General features: G+C 41.2%; 1 protein-coding gene across 1 annotated transcript; it reads right to left on the reverse strand.

Annotated features, from left to right (window-relative positions):
• Nucleotides 1–89: 89 nt before the first annotated feature.
• LOC118430287 lies at nt 90–18,980 on the reverse strand. The gene is made up of 13 exons (XM_035841018.1): nt 18,922–18,980; nt 17,609–17,671; nt 13,884–13,970; nt 10,445–10,615; nt 8,841–9,057; nt 7,748–8,470; nt 6,423–6,581; nt 6,069–6,320; nt 5,637–5,768; nt 5,205–5,330; nt 2,336–2,616; nt 1,716–1,901; nt 90–1,148 (listed from the first exon to the last, which is right to left on the reverse strand). Exons 1-13 carry the CDS (start codon nt 18,922–18,924, stop codon nt 1,041–1,043), a joined length of 2,508 nt encoding a protein of 835 aa, XP_035696911.1. The 5' UTR covers nt 18,925–18,980; the 3' UTR covers nt 90–1,040.
• Between the last annotated feature and the right edge of the window lie 6 nt (nt 18,981–18,986).

The following is an 18,986-nucleotide window of genomic DNA, read 5'->3' on the forward strand; positions in this document are numbered from 1 at the left end:
TCTAATGAATGTCTGAGAGATGAAGCGACTGTGTATAGTGTATAATAAACACCGGAGTGAACTACTTTCTGGATGGTACCCAGGCTATTCCTGACCCTCTCCACATTATTGCTGTAACCCACAGTGTGTTTTATACATCTGGTCAGCCTTGTTAAGGATACTTGATACTTTTGACTTCTCTATGATCACATTCTCTGAATCTTGATTAATAAAATCATGATGGCTTAAGTGGTGACTTAAAGGGGAACATCCTTCAGACAGTCGACACTACACGACAGAATCATTCAAATATATTGTATTGGAAACTTGTATGAAAAGGTAGTTGCATAATACAGTGTTATCGCATTGCTGTGTTGGGCTGATTTTTTCATACTTTGAACATATTGTTTTATTCAGGTCCAGAAAATGATTATCTGATTAATCTATGTAAGTGAATATCATATTTGCATCAACAATGAAACATTTATTATGCATGACTCTTTACTCACAAGAGACGTTTGTCTTGACAGCTCTACTTTCATCGCGTCAAACAATCCTTTATAAATAAAGCCAAGCAAAAATATAGATATTACACACACCAAAAACAAATAACGTACTAGATTGATGCATAAGCCGTAAGTCACAAATTTTGAGTATGTGTCCAAAACTGCACAGCTGTAAATCCAATGGATCATTATGTACTTAAACTAGCTACATTACATGAGATACGTTCAATATTATTGAAAAACAATATCTGAGAATCATATAAATCTGTTTGGAATGAAAGCCCGCCAAAAAACCACCTGTATACCCAGTCCCTTCATGGCTAAGAATAAACATAAATTATGCATAAATTACAGAAATATAATACCTAAGGTTTGAAATGTTGAAGTGTTTACTGTTGAGCTTGATAGATATCAATTACTTCAACTACTGTTTGAATCTACAACTGTAAGGCTGTCGCTTCCAATGGTTTCTGTCGACCCTATCACTCTTTAGAGTCCAATAGATGTACATGTAGACATCATTTTCATTGAAAATAGGTCCCAGGACGTGGATTGCTATGTTGTTGAGTTGGTGTCAGCAGTGGGTGAAGAGGCGGTGGTTAGAAAGTTGAGCTGCCTCTGCTCTCTTGCTCTGTCACGCACTTCCTGTACAACTCCTGTTGCCTAGAGAAGAAAACGATCGATAGAAATACATAATCAGAGAGGATGAACGTTTTACAACTAAGAGAACAAACACGGACATGTACAACAAGAGTTCGGAGACCGAACCATGAAATATTCTGATTATGTAAATTACTTTCACATACATACATTTCTGCCAAAGATACCTGCATACTAAATATCATGGCAATCCATCGCTTCTATGTTCCGTTATGCTCCTTGTAGGATCTTAACAAAAACTGCCCCTGCAGTTCCAGAGCAAGCTGCTAGGCGGGCCAAAACATACATCATTTCTTCCTTACATCACAAGCTATCTGCCAGCAAATAATCAGGACTATAGCATGTCCAGGTCAACAAGATACGAAAAAGTTCTGCTGCAGTACCAAGGTCACATACCAGGGGGCCCAAAATCGACCTTGACCTTCGTCTTCCTATCCCCTATCCTATCAAATATCGTAGTCTATCAGAAACACACAGACACCAAAAACTATACCTCTATTTTTCATGAAGGTAATAATTTCTCTGTTATTCTTTTTTGGACATAGATTCGAACATTGATGAAAAACCAACCCATAAGTATAATGTGGCAGCTCCAGCACTGACATCTCGTATCTCGTCCAGATTGTACTTGCTGAGGAATTGCCGGGATCTGTTCGCTACGGCCACAGGAATCTTTGCTACGTGGCAAGCAGACACTCGTCTCTTCAGCCCTTCTGCACCAGCCTTGCTCAGCAGAATCTGTACAGACTGCCAGTTCTGTAGCGCAATGGATGGCGGATTAGATAGAAACAATCAATCAGTCGTACAGTGTCATATCACAAATACATTAAAGCTAAGTTGAAGATGAGAACTGGAACCACAATATGATGAGTGGTGAGCAATATTATATACAGTCATTCAAATTAGGAGGTACATTACAAAATATATGCTGCTTATATGAGCGTCATTCATTTCTGTGATGAACACAAATTTTCTGGAAATGTGGTGAAATTAAATGAGACTAAAAATATTTCTACAACTAGTACACAGAGGGCAATATATAGAACAATAGAAAGAAAGAATAAAAAAGTTTTTGAAAAAACTTAAGAAGGCGATGTGAATGTAATGCTTTAGGTTGACGTTTCCTTACGGAACTTATTAGAATGAATTTTAAACTACAAATAAACAATTCCTTTTGTCCTCGAAGTCACCTCTGTGTCTTTCTCCCTGGTGCCCAGCAGCAAGTACACAGCCGTCATGACTGTTTTGACGGCGGGGTGGGGTTTGTTGTAGCTGCGGATCTCCGATACTGTACTCTGGCGAAGCTTGAGAACTTCCTGTTTCAGTTTGTCCAGCTGTCGGAGCGACAAGAGCAGTTTGTTGGCCCTGTTTATCTCGTGTTTCACTTTGTCCTCTACTCCAGCCCGCTGCACGGCGGTGATGGCAGCTTCCAGGGCCTGCAGATTCCTCAGGGACATGGCCTTCTGCAGGGCTGCACAACAAAAAGTACTATGATTGACCACAGTCAGGTTCGACTTTCCAATGACCCTCGCAATAATGAACTAGAGTTCCTCGAACACACATCTTCGCCAAATAAACATTCTTTATCGAAGGTCGTTGTTTTTGAATGATTAATGTATGTAATTATGGCTATAATGGGCCGGATAAGCACCAAATACAGCTTAATACGAGATGTTAATATAGCAAAGCTGGATGTAAGGTCTTTAGTTAGGCTAGGTTAGGCTAGGTCTTTAGTTTTATATAAGATTTCACTCTACAAAATGTACATTGCAGTCTTTTCGTAAAAAAAGAAATGATAAACAAACTTTGAGTGACTGGCCTATATATTAGATAATAGGTCATCTAAGGGTTACCTAAGGGTCATACGTAAGGATTGTTACGGCCCCGCCTTGGTGAATGTTTGTGTCCATATGCATCTCATGAAAATAGTAAGTAAAGTTTTGCAATCGCGAGTTAAGTCAGAGGTATTTTACACAGTCTACCTGGCCTGGCTATCACGTCAGGCTACTCAGATCCCCCATTCATAGCCCCGCAAAGACAAAATAGCTGATTGACAGGCATAGTAATTGCTAATCTCCAGGTATTAGTATATTCATAAGCCTTACTTAGATCCTCCTCTACAACCTAGCACAAACCGAGACAAGATACGATACCACCCGCGTTCTATGACCGCACTCGTACAACCCGGAAGTATATGATATTGTCGTAATCGGTTGCACGGAAACCCCCATGCAGTGTGAAATCGAGGCCAAAATCAGGCAAAAAGAGCCAGTTTGAAGGCCAACTTTGACTCTTCAAATCTCATCCCGAAATAGTATTTGAATCATTAAGCGTACTGTATGCGATCGAACAACACATGAGGATTACGTTGGCACCTTTGACAGCCTGATTTGGCCCACCGCGATGTTTTAATCTTTATTTACGTGACCATGTCTTATGCCTCAAACGGGCGGGCGTGTAACACCCTGCCATGGCATGACGATTAGTTCTGCTCCACCTTTGATTTGTCTGTGCTAAGACCCGGAGACTGAGGGCAGGGGGTTAATTTGGTGTGACTGGCCCTTGTCAGGGAAAGGAGATCAGGCTTCTGCTTCTGTCTGAAGGGCTTGAATGATAAATGAAGATTAATGGTCCACACATTAGTGCTGGACTAGGGTGACAATGGTGCCAGTGTCATGTTGCACTGCACACCACTTTTGTAAGGGATGTGGTTCTCTCCATGATAAGAATCTCAAAGTAATTATATTAAGTAGATCGCAATTTACATAATTAGCATCTCATTATGTTGATAATCACCCTAAGTACCTACCTACCAAAAGCAAAGAATATCCATCAATCCCCTCTGCAGTTATCCTTTTTAAAAGTTACAAACTATAAGACCCACTGCAGTTCCAAACAAGCTGCTAGGGGGCCCAAAATTAAACCATTCACTCCTAGTCCCAACAGCTATCCACCACTTAAAAATCATGAACATGGCACATCTGGAAAATTTAGGCGCAAGCTTTGACGCTCACTTGCAGTACCAAAACAAGTCGCTAGGAGGCCCATTATCGAACTTGACCTTCCTTTCTGTGTCCCCTACCTATCAACAAAATATCATTAGCATCCATGTAGAACATCTCGAGTTATCGTGTTAACAGACAAACGCAATTACATATAAAGCCAGCTACAGCACCATAGGTAAAAGCTAGCTAAACCATTCTCGCACATGACAATCCTTTACACAACCGCTACACACCTGCCAAATATCGTAGAAATCGCCCAGCTGCATTTTGAGTTATGCTTCTCGAAACAAACCTCGAAAAAATACAAAGGTCGCTGCTGTACCGTAGGAAAACGCCAGGTAAACCATTTTCAAACTAGGCATGCCTTTCGACAACCGCTACACACCTACAAAAAATCAAAAAGTTCCATCCACAATTTCTCGACTTATATGCTGTTGACCTACATACAGACCCAAGTAAGCAATCTTATAATCTTCGCTGGCGAAGATAATGAGTCTACCAACAAGCCACTCCACCCTGTCTTCTACTTGCACCGCTAGCCTGTATATTACTTATTGTTATTACCAAGGGCAAGGTGATTTCGGTGCCGTTTGTGGCTTGCAAGTTTGTGGACAGCATAACTAGAAGACGTGGGTGGTTAAATCGATTATGGTACTGAAACAGAAGTTCAGGATTTCATCTCTCGTTGTTCTGGACATTCTATGGTCATGATGATGATGGTAATGATGATGATGGCAAATAGCTCTTGGGCTTGCGAGTAGCCACAGGCGCGAGTTTGAGCTTTGGAAAATAATAACCCAAGCAGGAAGGGCGGATCGCCATGAACTGTTGGTATGTAGATATTTGAGTCATCACCTCCCTTTCAATCGCACCAATATACATGACAGTCAGCATGTTGGAAGGGAGGCGTGCCCAAGCAGTTCAGTCTGCCCAGTGAAATAGGTCTATCGAAAGTCAAGTCATAACAAAGTTGAACCACATGTGTACATGTGCTAAGATGTGATGATAAAAATTGGCTGCTCTATAGTTGAAAATTATAACAATCTCCACCCACCCTCTGTGGCCTCGTACATCTGGATCAGCGTCTCGGCTGCCTCGATGTGTTCATCTACGTCATTCATACCGGTGGAGCTTGGTGACGTCAGTCCATCAGTCATGCTGTCATCCATGTCACACGTGGCTGTGTTCCAATGGGAAAATTACTCAACAAAAATAAACGGCACACGTGCGGACAAATCATGTGTTTATAGCACTTGGGGTAGATAACTAAATTCGACCTGGAGATTCGGTTGAAAATTTCATTGAGTGAAATTTGTCGACATGGAGAACTCATGCTGAAAAAAAAAGACTCATTATCTCGAAACAGTAAGAAACCACCAATCGTTATTGAGGAAATTAAGGCATTAAATCCAACGCATCCATTAGCAGTGTAAAGTTTGAAGACAGAAATAGTTTTCCCGTGTATTTCTGGTAGTGAGAATCTAACCGTTCTCAGTTGACCGCTGTATCAACTGTTCTGCCTCTGCCAGCTCACGTTCCACGTCCGTGACGTCATCTTTCTTGCAGACATCATAGCTTGTTGCCCTTTTCGTGGAGAGGGAGTGTCGGCCATTGTGGTCTGGTGAACAACAGGAGATTAGTTTTCACAGCAGGTACACTACCTCCCTAAAATAGATCTACATTTAATACTGATGCATTTATTCTCCTTCACCATGACCAACTGACTTGATCCGCTGCAATGTTCACCGTACTCAATACTTTGTATCAATACTGTTGCAATAACATTGGACAAACTTGGCAAGTAGACTGTCACATAAGTCTCCCCTAAGACTTCCTGGGCTTAAGTTCCTTTATGATGTACGTAGATGTTAACTTCACCGTTATGGATATGTGGTCCTAAATCTACAAACGCACCTACCTTCTTTTCCTTTCACACTATATGCCTCTTTCTGAGCCATTTCCATCGATTGTATTTCCTTTTCAAGTAAACCTGATGTATTAAGGTCTACTGCGGGCACTCTTCCCCTTTGTGCGTCTAGATCCGACCTACACCTGATCTGAGTGATTCTGTCAGAGCCCTCTTGAGCTGTCTGAGCGGTGATGTTTTTGTCGATCATCTCTTTTGGTGGAGTTTCCTTCGTCTTATTGTACTCGTCAGCACGGCGTAAACCTATGTCAGGTAAAGGGGCAAGAATGTGCTCACAACAGATGACACACAAAATCAAAGTTTTTGACTCATTCTTAGTTTTGGCATGAATAGGGGCAACCGTACCGGAGGAACTCTGACTTCTGGTGTCTGACTCGATCAGCGTTTCCGCCTCGTCTAGTTCCTTGTCTACAGCATCCAGCATGATCAGGGACTCCTCGGTCACCAGCATCAGCTTGGAGCTGCGGCCGTCATGCATGCTGCCTGCAGATCGAACACCACCACCTAGCAGTAAAGATAACATGTAATGGGCTTCTACTGCCTCAAGGCTCAAGTCAATCATGGAAAACCATTTAGTTGATTTACTTACATTTGTGCACAAGATGAATAACGAATTCATAAAGGCGTCTATTTTGTATGGCGACTAGCACCAGATGATGTATTGAAAATATCAGAACTTACTGGGAGGAAAAGGAAAAGAAAAGTCAATTGATGTAACGGTTGATGACAGGAAAATACAACATAGTCGACATAATAGATCAACACATGAAGAAAGAGTATGACGAGTTAAATGCCCTAAATGCAGCCATGGGCCCACGAACAAGCAGGTTATGAAACAGATGGTAGCAAGGCTGCAGAAAGATAAGTATTCAGCCTCAAATTCTATGTTGTCTACTGTGTGACAATACAATAAGAAGGCAATCAATGTGTTTGTGTACGTAGCTTGCTTTAGCTGTATCTGAACGTGTAGAAATGTGGCAGCCATCTGTAGCCCACGACAATGTCGAAACTCCGAGCGGACATGTCCTCCATAATGAGCCAGTTTGAGACTCTAGGTTTTCTTTATCTATGCATCTTTGGGGTAGTCCCTTATTTTTAACTGATTTGTATTTAAGTTTGCGTCAATGAGAAAATATTTGCAGTGGGTTTAAGTTCTTGGTATCTTGGTTTCAGTCGGAAACCACACAGCGACTCGGTCCTGCAGACGGACATATCGGTCGCTTTTGGCAGTGCGGTACTTTCGTGATCATCAACAGTCAGTGTCACTGATCTAACCCTATGTACCCTCTTGATACGCAGTACAGAACAGTGTACTTTACTGTTGTGTTGACAGTCAAACCTGTCCCAGCATTAGACTGGACACTGCTCTGGGCTGCCGTAATCATTGACCTGTCACAGTGCATACCCGGTAGTACGCTGTACATAACGTATACCGTATACGGTCCAATTTTGCATTATTACACACGCCAGCTAATTGCACGAAATACGCGGACGAATTGGGTGTGCAATTAAACGGCTTCTACTGTACTATCATTCTATTGTTAAAGTCTGTCCCTACTTATAGAGTGTCCAATATCAGCGGTGCTTCGTCAGATTCGCTAGTAGATAAATAAGTCCCCAAACCAACAGAGTGTACCCCGTATGACGTGAGGTGCTGGCACTCCACTTACCTGACGAACCGTAGAGGTCCTTCTTTGTACCCGTAGGGGCGAGTACCTTTGTATCGTTGTCCGTCATCGAGTTTGTCTCCACTCCGGAATGAATCACGCCTAAATCTTCAAACGTTTCCAACGAATCTCTTCTTTGTACGAATGCGTCACCATCTTCTCCCTCTTGGCAGGTGAAGTCCCTTGCTTTGAGCTTTTCTAGAGATGGCACACTGTGAGTTTTTAAACCGTCTGGTTTGTAACATTCAGGTGCTTTTTCTGGTGAAAACACTGTTGACGTTTTCAGTACAGATGGAGGAGGCAATGGCTTTCTCACAGGTGGCCTCTTCTCGCCCTTGCCTGGGATGTTGTTTGAGTTCAGTATTGGCGAGAAGTCACCAGAACTCCCGTCTAAGGACACAAAACTTGCAGTAGATCCAATGTGCTCTGGATCTACCCTATTTCGCACAAGTCTAGGAGGGATGCGAGCTGAATCTAGGGGCTTAAGAAAAGCCGGAGGTCTCCGAGACCCGCTCTCTTCATCTCCATCGGCCTCAGTTGCCTTGTCCACTCCTATGGGGAGGGTCTGCATATCATACGCCACCAGCTCAATACTGTCCTGTGTTGATCCTGGTAGCGGTGACAATGTGTCCAGAACTGAAGCACAATCTGACACAGAAGCTTGTTGGAAGGACCCCAGTTCTTCAATGGTAATTCCCGGTTGGACAGCTGTTGAAGTCATAGCATCTGTGTTATAAAGCCAGTAAACGAAACAAATCAAATCATGCGTCGATGTCTCATTTGTCAGAAATATTTAACAGAATTGAACATCAAGCATTGACATTTTAAGCCGAAAGAAAACCACTCAGAAAATACGACTGAATCTTTTGATGGTTCTAAGGATTATCTTGAAGCAATTTTGGTGAGGACAATTTTTCGTCTGTGCATCACGATTTGCCTTGTCGGACATTGATCGAATGCGTTTATTCTATTGTGATATTGCAACTGCAATTCAGCCGTTAGGCTGCGAATGTGGCGATATGTTTTTGCTCAATAAACCATTACACACACTGTGAGTGAAATGTAAGTAAAGTGTTGGTATAAACTTTATTGTTACCGTTCGGACGCATCTCCGCTCTTCCAACAGACAATTCTAATCCTGGTCTCGGTTGGACGACATCAAGCGGCTGAACTTGCTTTCTTTTGTCTAGTCTGTTCAGCAGGGACGTCGGGCGTGTTGGGAAACGAGTTTTGCTTGTGTCGCCGAAGTCTTTCCCAGACTTTTCCCTTCTTTTACAGTGGTTCTTTTGGGTTGTTTCTGTCAGAGCCACCGTCTGCAAAAGAGACGGTAAAGGAAGAGTCCATTGCACGGACGGGGGCATTTTTTAAAATTCATTTTTGGACTTTGGTGACTACTCCAGTATGCCAAAGTCTTTCGGTGGGGTTATTTCTTGGACTGGTATAATTTGCAATTTTACCTTGGGTGTGCTGGAAGAGTCCGTTCTTGCACGGAGGGGAGATTTTTTAAATTCCATTTTTGGACTTTGGTGATTATGACAAAGTTGCATTTTAGCGGACATTCTTTTGGACTTCTCCACTTTACATAGGGGTATCATGGGAAGAGTTTATTCTTGCACACGGAGTTGGATTTTTTTCAAATTCAGTTTTGGACGGGTGATGACTCAAAATTGCATTATTAGCGGTGTTTTTGGACTGGTCTATTATACATTTTCATGCACGGGGACCTTTTTTTTGCTAGATTCAATTTTTGATTCGGTTCCTTATTCAAAAGGCCAAGTTTTTTTCAGTTGGGATATTTCTGGGCTGGTGTATTGTGCAAATTCACATGGGGTTCACTGGCAGAGTCCATTCTTCACTGGAAGAGGCCATTCTTCAAGGTGATTTTTTATCAAACCGTCTTTAGTAAAAGTGATTTTTCAAAAGGGTAATTTTGGAACAGTCTATTGTTGCTTGGGGAGGGAGATGGCTGAAATATGCTGTATTTGCTCTCAAGCAAATGTCGGCCTTTCTAGTTCTATAAAATCCAAGTTGTATAAAATCGGTCCAACATGGTCATACTTCTCAGACTTAATTCCTCCTGAAATCTCTTCTGTTGCTTCATACAATCTGAGAAACAAATCCGACTTTATACCTAAACATACCACCAATAGATTAACTAAATCTTTTATCCCTTACCGTTTAACCCACTGGAATGAACTTTGAGGTTCGTTCGCTCTTTGTTACAAAGTCATCTTATTGAATTAATACATCCTCTTTTCCAATTAATTAGCAATATCTGCACTTATGACAGGACAATCTTGAAACCTGTTTCTTAATATGCATCAATAGCACTACCGCTGTAACTCTAAATGAATGATATGGTAGGATGATACTATAGTAAACAAGAGTTCGGAGATCATAACTCCATGTCTTGTTTAAAGCCTTTGTACATTTATTATTTTATCTTGTCTCATTGGCCATGCAAAAAACGGCTTTAATTAGCGTTACGTAATATAATTTAGATAATTGTCTTCTCATGAAAAATGACATACATCTTAAATGTCCTTTCGTTTGGTAGAAACGTAGTGGATGTTAATTGAAACTAGGAATATTGTACGCAATAACATATAACGTTGGAAATAAGATATAGCAATTATAGTAATAATGAAGTGATAATGAAAAGAAATGTGGGAAAGAAATGTTTTCCTTTGAAATGCTTACCTCGATATTTGTTTTGTCTTGACAGCCAAAGATCTCGCAGCAGCCACACAGGATAGCAGTAGCGCCCGCCGCTCCTGTCTCCACTACACATGCGCAGATGATTCCTATCTCCAGGTGTAAGTGCCAGTCATGTGTGGATGTGTCTTCATAGCGTGTTCTTGTTTCAGAGGTCTGGACGAAAAGGTGAAGAAAGATACCGAAGCATCGATATCAAAAGCAATTATGTAGTGGCAAAACAACGCATCTGTCCTCTTTGTGCTCTATTTCTTGAGTACATTCCGTTAATTTTTGGCGATGCCTCATGGGCGAGCCTAATGGTATAGTAGTAATGTGCTCAGTTTGCAAGAATTCTAGAATACTAGTCCACTGGCAAGTTTGGAATGTCCCGAGGAATGTTAATGGAAGAAATCTTTTGGTCATGCAGGCTCCCCGGGTCATTGGCCTAGATAAATGGACAGTCAGCTACATGTGTTGTCCAGATGGATCAAGTTACGTTGTATGTACTGTTAGGTAGACATTGCACAATTCATCACATTTCCATGGATGTTTTATGGAAAACACACATGTTCTTCTATCTGAGAAAAATAAACATAGTTTGTATCAGTAAAAAAAGTAGGGACAGTCACACTTCAGAAATACCACTGTAGGAAGTTGGTAACAAGAGAAAAAGGTAGACATCAATGAAGACCTAGTTAGTCCAGACCAGCTGACAGCTTGGAAACAAGGAAGATTGCTATCTGGTCACACTCCTCAGAGAATTCAAATTCCTTGTCCCATCTACATTTTTCTAAAACAGTGTGTGGCTGTTACAGTGTTTTGGATGTATCAATGCTGTTACTTCACAAGTATAACATTTAAAGTCCTTATTTATAGGAGCTATAAACTACATCAAGTTTGTACTTAAAGATATAAAGATTGTGCATACCCTGCTTCAATTACCAAGACAATCTAGAAGGAAAATGATCTGGAATTGGTATGGGTCACCTAATCATCTTACATTGAATATATCCAGCCATGCTCCGATGCATCCACCCTAATTAGTCATTAGTCATTCTGTATAGTATAATATCAAAGTGTTGAAAGTAAATGCTTTCAGGTGGTAGCAGTTGTACGGGACGACGGCAGTGGCTGGTAAGTATTTCCAAATGATCCACATTTGCACAAGGGTAACTTGAGGTGAGGTGAGGTGAGGTGAGGTGAAGTGAGGTGAGGTGAGGTGAGGTGAGGTGAGGTGAGGTGAAAAATACATTCCTGTACGAGATCAAATGAGGATCAATTCTGGATTGACAACTGATATACCATAGGAAATGGAATATTCAGACGATGTCGACGAGGAGAAGGTCACGCTAGAAAGACTGCCGATAGCTGCTAACAAAATCTTCATTCATGAACGAAGCCAAGACCAAATTCACCCATGTCTACTTGGCAGACACATTCGGAAAAGACGTGGACGAAAAATGACTTCGAGGCCATGAGGAATGGAGAAACAGCAAAACTCTGAGCTCCTTCCTCTGTAGCTCATTTAACAGAATAGCACAGTGTATCCTGGCCAAGATTGCATTCAAATCTTTCTGGAGAATCTGGATCCATCGATGGAAAATTCCATTTGCAAAAAAAAGCTACAATTGGACAAAGCATGAAGCTAAGCAGGACCATAGACAAAGCCACCTGTGTATCAATTATGCTCTAACAGCTGGGCAGCTGTAACAGCTGGGCAGCCCAACAGACAGTTGTAGACATGCTAAATGCTTGTCACCGAACCCGAACACCTGGGAACAATCACAGGACATCCATAGCCAAACAGATTGATCTCAAACTAGAGTTCGGCGACCTCATACCTCAATGAAAATTTAGAGCTTTCGTAAATTTCATGCAATTGACTAACACATTAACATAATTTATGCATGGTGTTGTTCATCATTGACTAACGTACACATGTCACAATTATAAAATTCCCATTATTGATCATAAAGCGGTTTTGCAATTTTTACATAAATTATGCAAATAAGTTCCTCATTACCATATTAGGTATCTGCTTATATTCTACCTATCATAATTAACATGTGTTACATTTATTGAAGTCCAGTTATTGAAAACAATGGAATTATACCATTTCCTCATTAATTATGCAAATTAAGCTCTCATTTGCATAACATGTATATCATTATGAACATCTTTGCCTAAGGTACCCGCATGCCTAATATGATGCCAATCCGTCAATCCTTTCTGCAGTTATCCTCATTGGAATGTATTGACAAAAACGCCCCTGCAGTTCCCAAATTAAATGTTAGGGGGCTGAAACTTGCCCCACTTTGTCATGACACTGAAAGCTATCTACCACCCAAATGTCAAGACCATATCACGTCAAGGACAAGAGATACATAGAAAAAACTGCTATGATAGAATGTTCTCATTAATTATGCAAATGTAATATAATTTTGCATGATTAGTATTACATTTTGTACAACATTGTCTGAGGTACCTACATACCAAAAATCATGAAAATCCGCAGTTCCTTTCTTGAGTTATCGTCTTCAGAAGTTTTTGACAAAAATGCCCCTGCTATCCCAAAACTAGACGCTAGGGGGCCCAAACTTATGTCACTTATTCCTGAGCGCAAGAGCTATCTAACACCTATTGGGACCATAGCTTGTTCAGAACACGAGATAGCAAAACCGGAAGTTGCGCTGCAGTACCAAGGGAAGCCGCTAGGGGGCCCAAAATCTAATCACTTCCAGCTTTCATCACACCCTACCAACACACCAAGTATGAAACCAATCCATCCAGCCGTTCTTGAGTTATCTTGTTGACAGACAGACAGACACACACACAAATGCAGGGTAAAATATAACCTCCATGACATTTCATGGAGGTAATAAAGCACTGTATAAGCTGTGCAACACAACTCCATTGTCAACAAAAGTGAATGAGCCAGGTTGTCCATGTTTGCACACTTTCTAAGAATGGCAACCGAAACACCAGCACAACAGGGCTTACTCTTCTCTCTAACAGCTACAAATCCAGAAAAGGGAGACATTGCAAAAACCTGCTGAGCACACTGCGGACAGACCTCACAGACAGAGGGCTAGGACCATTGCTGTCAGAAAGGGAACTACGGAAGCTCGTGGGGAATAGGACACAATGGAGAATCTGAAGGAAGGCTGTATCTGCAGGGTGTCCAGACTACTGCAGCAGAGCACAGTGGACTGCTAACGTGTATTTCAAATCACCCTCTTGTTATCTGTGTTGGTTTTAATAGATATCTGCTTGCTTTATATGCCGTATACCAGGTGGCACCAGTTTCGGCCGACTTTCGGTCATGCACAAGTGTCACTGAGGTGTAATATGCAACGACAGATCTTAAAAGGAACAAAGCAGTCACTTGTACTTAGGATAAAACGAAATCAACTGATTCATATAAGAAAGATGATGCACTTACGTGTAGTAAACCAAGCGTAGCTGATATACAGGCCAGCGGCGCAAGTAGAAGGCAGTTCAGGGTAGACTGGATAGTTAGTACACCCATCTGGAAAAAAAGTCAAGTTTGCATAGGTACACTTAGAAGTACACTTACACATACACCCCCTGAAGTACCTCAATTCTATTTTTAAGTACATTACACATTAACGTAACATCAACTCTTACATTTAGTTTCAATATATTTATGCTTTTTAGGTATCTGTAGTGACCTTTTTTGGGAGTGGGTTTAGGTACTCGTAGCTGGTCAGTAAGACAGGCGTGTCGCGTCCCGACGCCATCTTTCCAAAACAAAACAAAACATTGCATGTGTATTGGAGGGAGGGTATAGTATACATGTGTAGGTTTTTATCCACGGGTGTATCAATCCCAAACGTTGAACAAATTTGCAAATTTACCGTAAGATGGTCAGTGACTGACTGTATGTATTATTCACAGAATTGAAAGCCGAGTACTGGCGTGTTTAGAACTAACGCGTCTTAGCTGAAGGGCCTTCTCTGGCATGGCCAGTAAATAAGCAAACAGAACAAACGAAATAGACAGGTTCAACTGTCAAATATTTTGTTTCATTGTATCTTCTAATTCATACAGGGCAAACTTCCCAGAAAGTTTGAAATTTCCCAACTCACTCCGCGGTACCACAATTTGAATATACACACATTAACATTTTACCGTAATGATAAGCTTTTTTGATGCAAATAAGATGCAGGGATAGAAGTTTGTTTCTTTATTACGGGGAGACGTTTATAGTGTGTTCCTTACCATTTTCTTTTAAAAAGCATGCATTGATAGCAATTATCACCTAAATACACACCGCCCATTCACACAACCACTTCTCAGGACACGACGTATGAGGTTCCCACAAACTACCGGACACGACCATGTCTGGGAATATATGGAGTTATTTGAGACTGAACACGTCACGGCCAGATATCTTTTTACGGCCCGGATATGTTAAGTTTCACGGGTGTGTCAGTAACCAGAAATTCCCGCAAATTCTTATTTCCGTCCAGTGCATATTATATTATATTGTAGACTTTAACGTTTCCTTGCTAATCTGTAGCATTTTAATCGCAATACATGTAACGTTAACTGTCATATTGTAATTCATAGTAATGTATATCCCGTGAAATGTTACGCTTTTAACCCGATTGTAAAGTCTGTGAAACAATTCAGCCTCGGCTGCTACTTCTCAGGACTCCTTGTACTACTTTTACCCAATAAACCATTTATTACTAGTGCCCATTGTCCGACGTTGAACAGAGACGAGGGTGACACAGGTTATCCGATACCTACGACCCGTTGCAGCAGTCACGTGTCTCCAACGCCATGTCCCAGAAGCTGCAGTGGACACTGTACAATGATTTGATTTTTTTTTTTTTTGGTGGACATTAATATTGATAAAATAATTTAACATTGATGCATACAATTTCTTGATGACTCTATACACACGGGCACATACTAGTAATTAGATCGTATGTCTCTGGGGTCAGTTGGTGAAAGCTCCGTGGTTTGCCGAGCACACATGTTGAAGATGGCTCTCCGAAACTTTGAACGCCTTTACGCAGCGGGGGAAATTGAAGGAGAGGTCGTCCAATGAGTGACAGTAATGAAAAATGATTCCAGCTCTTTCCAAAACCATATCCAGTTGCTTGAGTAACTACTTTTTGGCCCAGCTCTTTTGGTTTGATGTGCAAAGAGGGGTTAGACAAGGTGGCCTATACCCTCTAGTCTGTTCATCATTGGCTGTCTAGCAAATAGAATCAGATGTGACACAAATATTCGAGACCGCAAGGAATATAGCAAAACACAAACAAGTGACCGTGGGTAACATACTCTGTGACCTAATTATGGTTTATGTCGGTTGTGATGTTTTTGTGGTGTCTGACTTTCTTTCTTTCTTTCTTTCTTTATTCGCACATAATAGCATGGCTTAAAAACAAATGTGTATACAAAGATGAAGAACATGCGGGGGGTTAGCAGAAGCCTATGTGGCTTTTCTTTGGCCTCCCCCAGAAATAAGTTGCAGAAATAATAATTATACATAATTAAAGTGAACGAAAAATGCACATAACATAAGTTGAAATCATCATGTGAAATACACTAATGGACTAGAAGTTGTATTACAAATGATCAAATGAAATAATAAATACAAAACAAAATAGACAAAACATATACAAGTAACTTGGGATTTGAGAAAAAAGGTAGGATCTCTAAGTGTTAAGAATCATTAGCTATCAACTACCAAAATCAACCAAAAACTGGTATGAAAAACAAGGAAACAAGGAAATCAAACAAATCAGGTAAAAGTTATGCTTGGGTGTGTGATGCAATCAATCTTAACAAGGTGTTTATATTTCACATATAAACAGAACACATCACATCAACTTATGCCAAAAACTTACTTAAAGCTAACATACCTATAACTGCTAAATTCAAAACATAGTCCTGTACGCATCAACAGCAAAATCAGCGTCTCAATCGAACGACACCAAATGGAAACAACCACACAGCTTCACAATGGATACCTGAGACGCACACCATTTTAAAAAGTGGGGCAGTGGCAGCTGTGGACAGCTGACAACACGACATGCACATAACCCCATATCTGCTTTGAGATAAGTAATTGCCAAACCCCATCGCCTATAGGCCAGCTGTTCCACAATACCATGGAAATAGGGGTGATTTCGCAAATTATTACATCGATAATGAAAACAGCTACCGCGAAAAAATTCCAAGGATCAAACACGTTCTATTAACCATAATATGCATGTGACTATCAACCGCGCAACATGTTAACAGTATGCTATGTCAAACCAACCTCAGTACTGAAAACTCAAAGCCCGAACGAGATGGCCTATTCCGACGAGGACAACATCTGCTTGACGATATTCAATTACCACAAGGCTTCATGCGCGATCATAATCAAGACCTGAACCACTATATCGGATGTCGTAGGGGTGAAAACTGAAATTATTACATCCATGATAAAAACAGCTACCGCGAAAAAAAAAGAACGTGCATCATTTCGCAACGGAGTACGATTGCGGCAAACGGTGCGAACACTCAACGCATAAACCGTTCACAAGACTCTGTCGCTGGAGGTTACCCTCCAGTCACAGAGTAATTATCCATGTATGTGGATGAAGTAACATCTCTGTCATCGGTATATCCGCTGCAGTTAGCCTTTCTAAAAGTGTAAAGTTAAAGGTGGTCTCATAGCCTTTGAGGCCGTAGGGGCAATTGGTTGTTACCCAGTGTCTAGGGCATTGTATTATATGGCATGCAAGGCCCAACCCTCTCCTTCCACCACCATTCACCTCCCCAACCGAAATCAGGCAGTCATTTTTGCACCTGGGTGAGGAAAGATTGGTAGCATGGCAGGACATCGAGTTAAAACTAAAATTCTTTGGGTAGGATCACCAGGATGAAATAAGAACACACAAGACCAACCTATCCCTAGACAATGGCCCTGTACCCCCACTAAAGCATTAATCATTTCACACGTACATTTTGGCCACAACAAAGTTGAATGCCATGTTGAGGGCGTTGATTATACTCATTATCAAATGTATGGAGAAATGTATTCGGCAGCCTCGGGTGCTATTTCTGGACTTCTTATACTCTTTACCAATAAAACATGAACTACATAAATCATGTACAGTCTTCATTTGTTACACCTCTTACCTTACAGGCGGCGCAAGAATCATCCACGGCGAGGAACAGCCCGAGCGCACCCACGAGCAGAAACTGTACCAGTAAAACAAACAGGCACGGCCTTAATTAGTATTTGTCAATTTCAGAAAACAAGCTGAGTGTGACAGCAAAGCCAAATTACCAGATTTCCTGCCATTACATGGCATTAGATTGCGCCCGCCAACATGTCACAGCCTTATACCCCTGTCACATTGGACGACGTTTCTGCGGCAATCGCCATAGTATCGCTTACTTTATTGCACAACAATTGCACAAGGTACAAAGTATGGCTTATATGTGACAGGAATGGTTTTCAGGTGCAAAATACGCGCAATCCTCTGTCGATCTTAAATATGGCTGATCTTCCATCGATACGCCCGAAGGTCGTAGTCTCCAAGCAGACCCTACGGTGCCTAAAGAGATCAAAGAGTATCAAAGCTGGCAAAGGAGTATAGCCGGCCAAAGGGAGATATAGCCGGCCAAAGGGAGTCAAACGGGCACCTGGTGCCGCTATACTAAGTCCCTTGCCAGCTTTGATACTATTTCTAAGGCACCGTAGGGTCTGCTTGGAGACTACGAAGGTCGTGGATAAAGTGACAGGGGTATTACGAAGTTAATGACACAGTCAATACAAATTTAAGCAACAAAACCATGGAAACAGCCAACATTCGCTATTATGGGAACTGTGATGTAATGGTCTTGATAAGATGATGACCTCAGTTTTTGTCTGATTTAAAAGCAGTTCAAACGTAATGGACTGAAAACAATTCGACAAAATTTGAAGGGTCTAGCCAAATAAGTAAATAAATTCTACGATATCAGTACCGTATCCCTTTTTCGATATTCTTTTACAATCTAAAGCATACATTTGCTCATATTGCAGTTTCTTCGAACGATTTACAGTATGATTGATTTTTATCAACGGACGAAAAAAATAGGCGCGGGAATGTCAACCATATGATCGGGGCAGTGACACATTTCATTTTCACTTTATCATTAATATGTTGCAATTATAAAACGTAATAAAAGGAGTGTTTTCTGTGAATCCTGACCAACGTATCTGGTAGAATTTTAGTGGGATCGATAAACGGTTACATGACCAACAATTCATTCGACACTTCGAGTTGAACTGAAATGGCGCCGATGCTAGCCCAGCAGGTGACATGTGTGAGTCAGGACTCAGCTGGACCTGCGGAACTATGTGGACGAGTCTCTTCGGATTTTTTCTCAGCAAACTTCAATGAGTCATAGGAAATAGATTATTTACTTTTGTTAACTTTTGTAAAACAGAAAGTGACACTAACCATGATTCCGCAGCCAATGAGAAGAGTGCTGACGCCCGGGTACGGAGTCCATGCCGTGAGTATTT

The sequence above is a fragment of the Branchiostoma floridae genome, chromosome 14, assembly GCF_000003815.2.
Source record: "Branchiostoma floridae strain S238N-H82 chromosome 14, Bfl_VNyyK, whole genome shotgun sequence".
NCBI lineage: Eukaryota > Metazoa > Chordata > Leptocardii > Amphioxiformes > Branchiostomatidae > Branchiostoma > Branchiostoma floridae.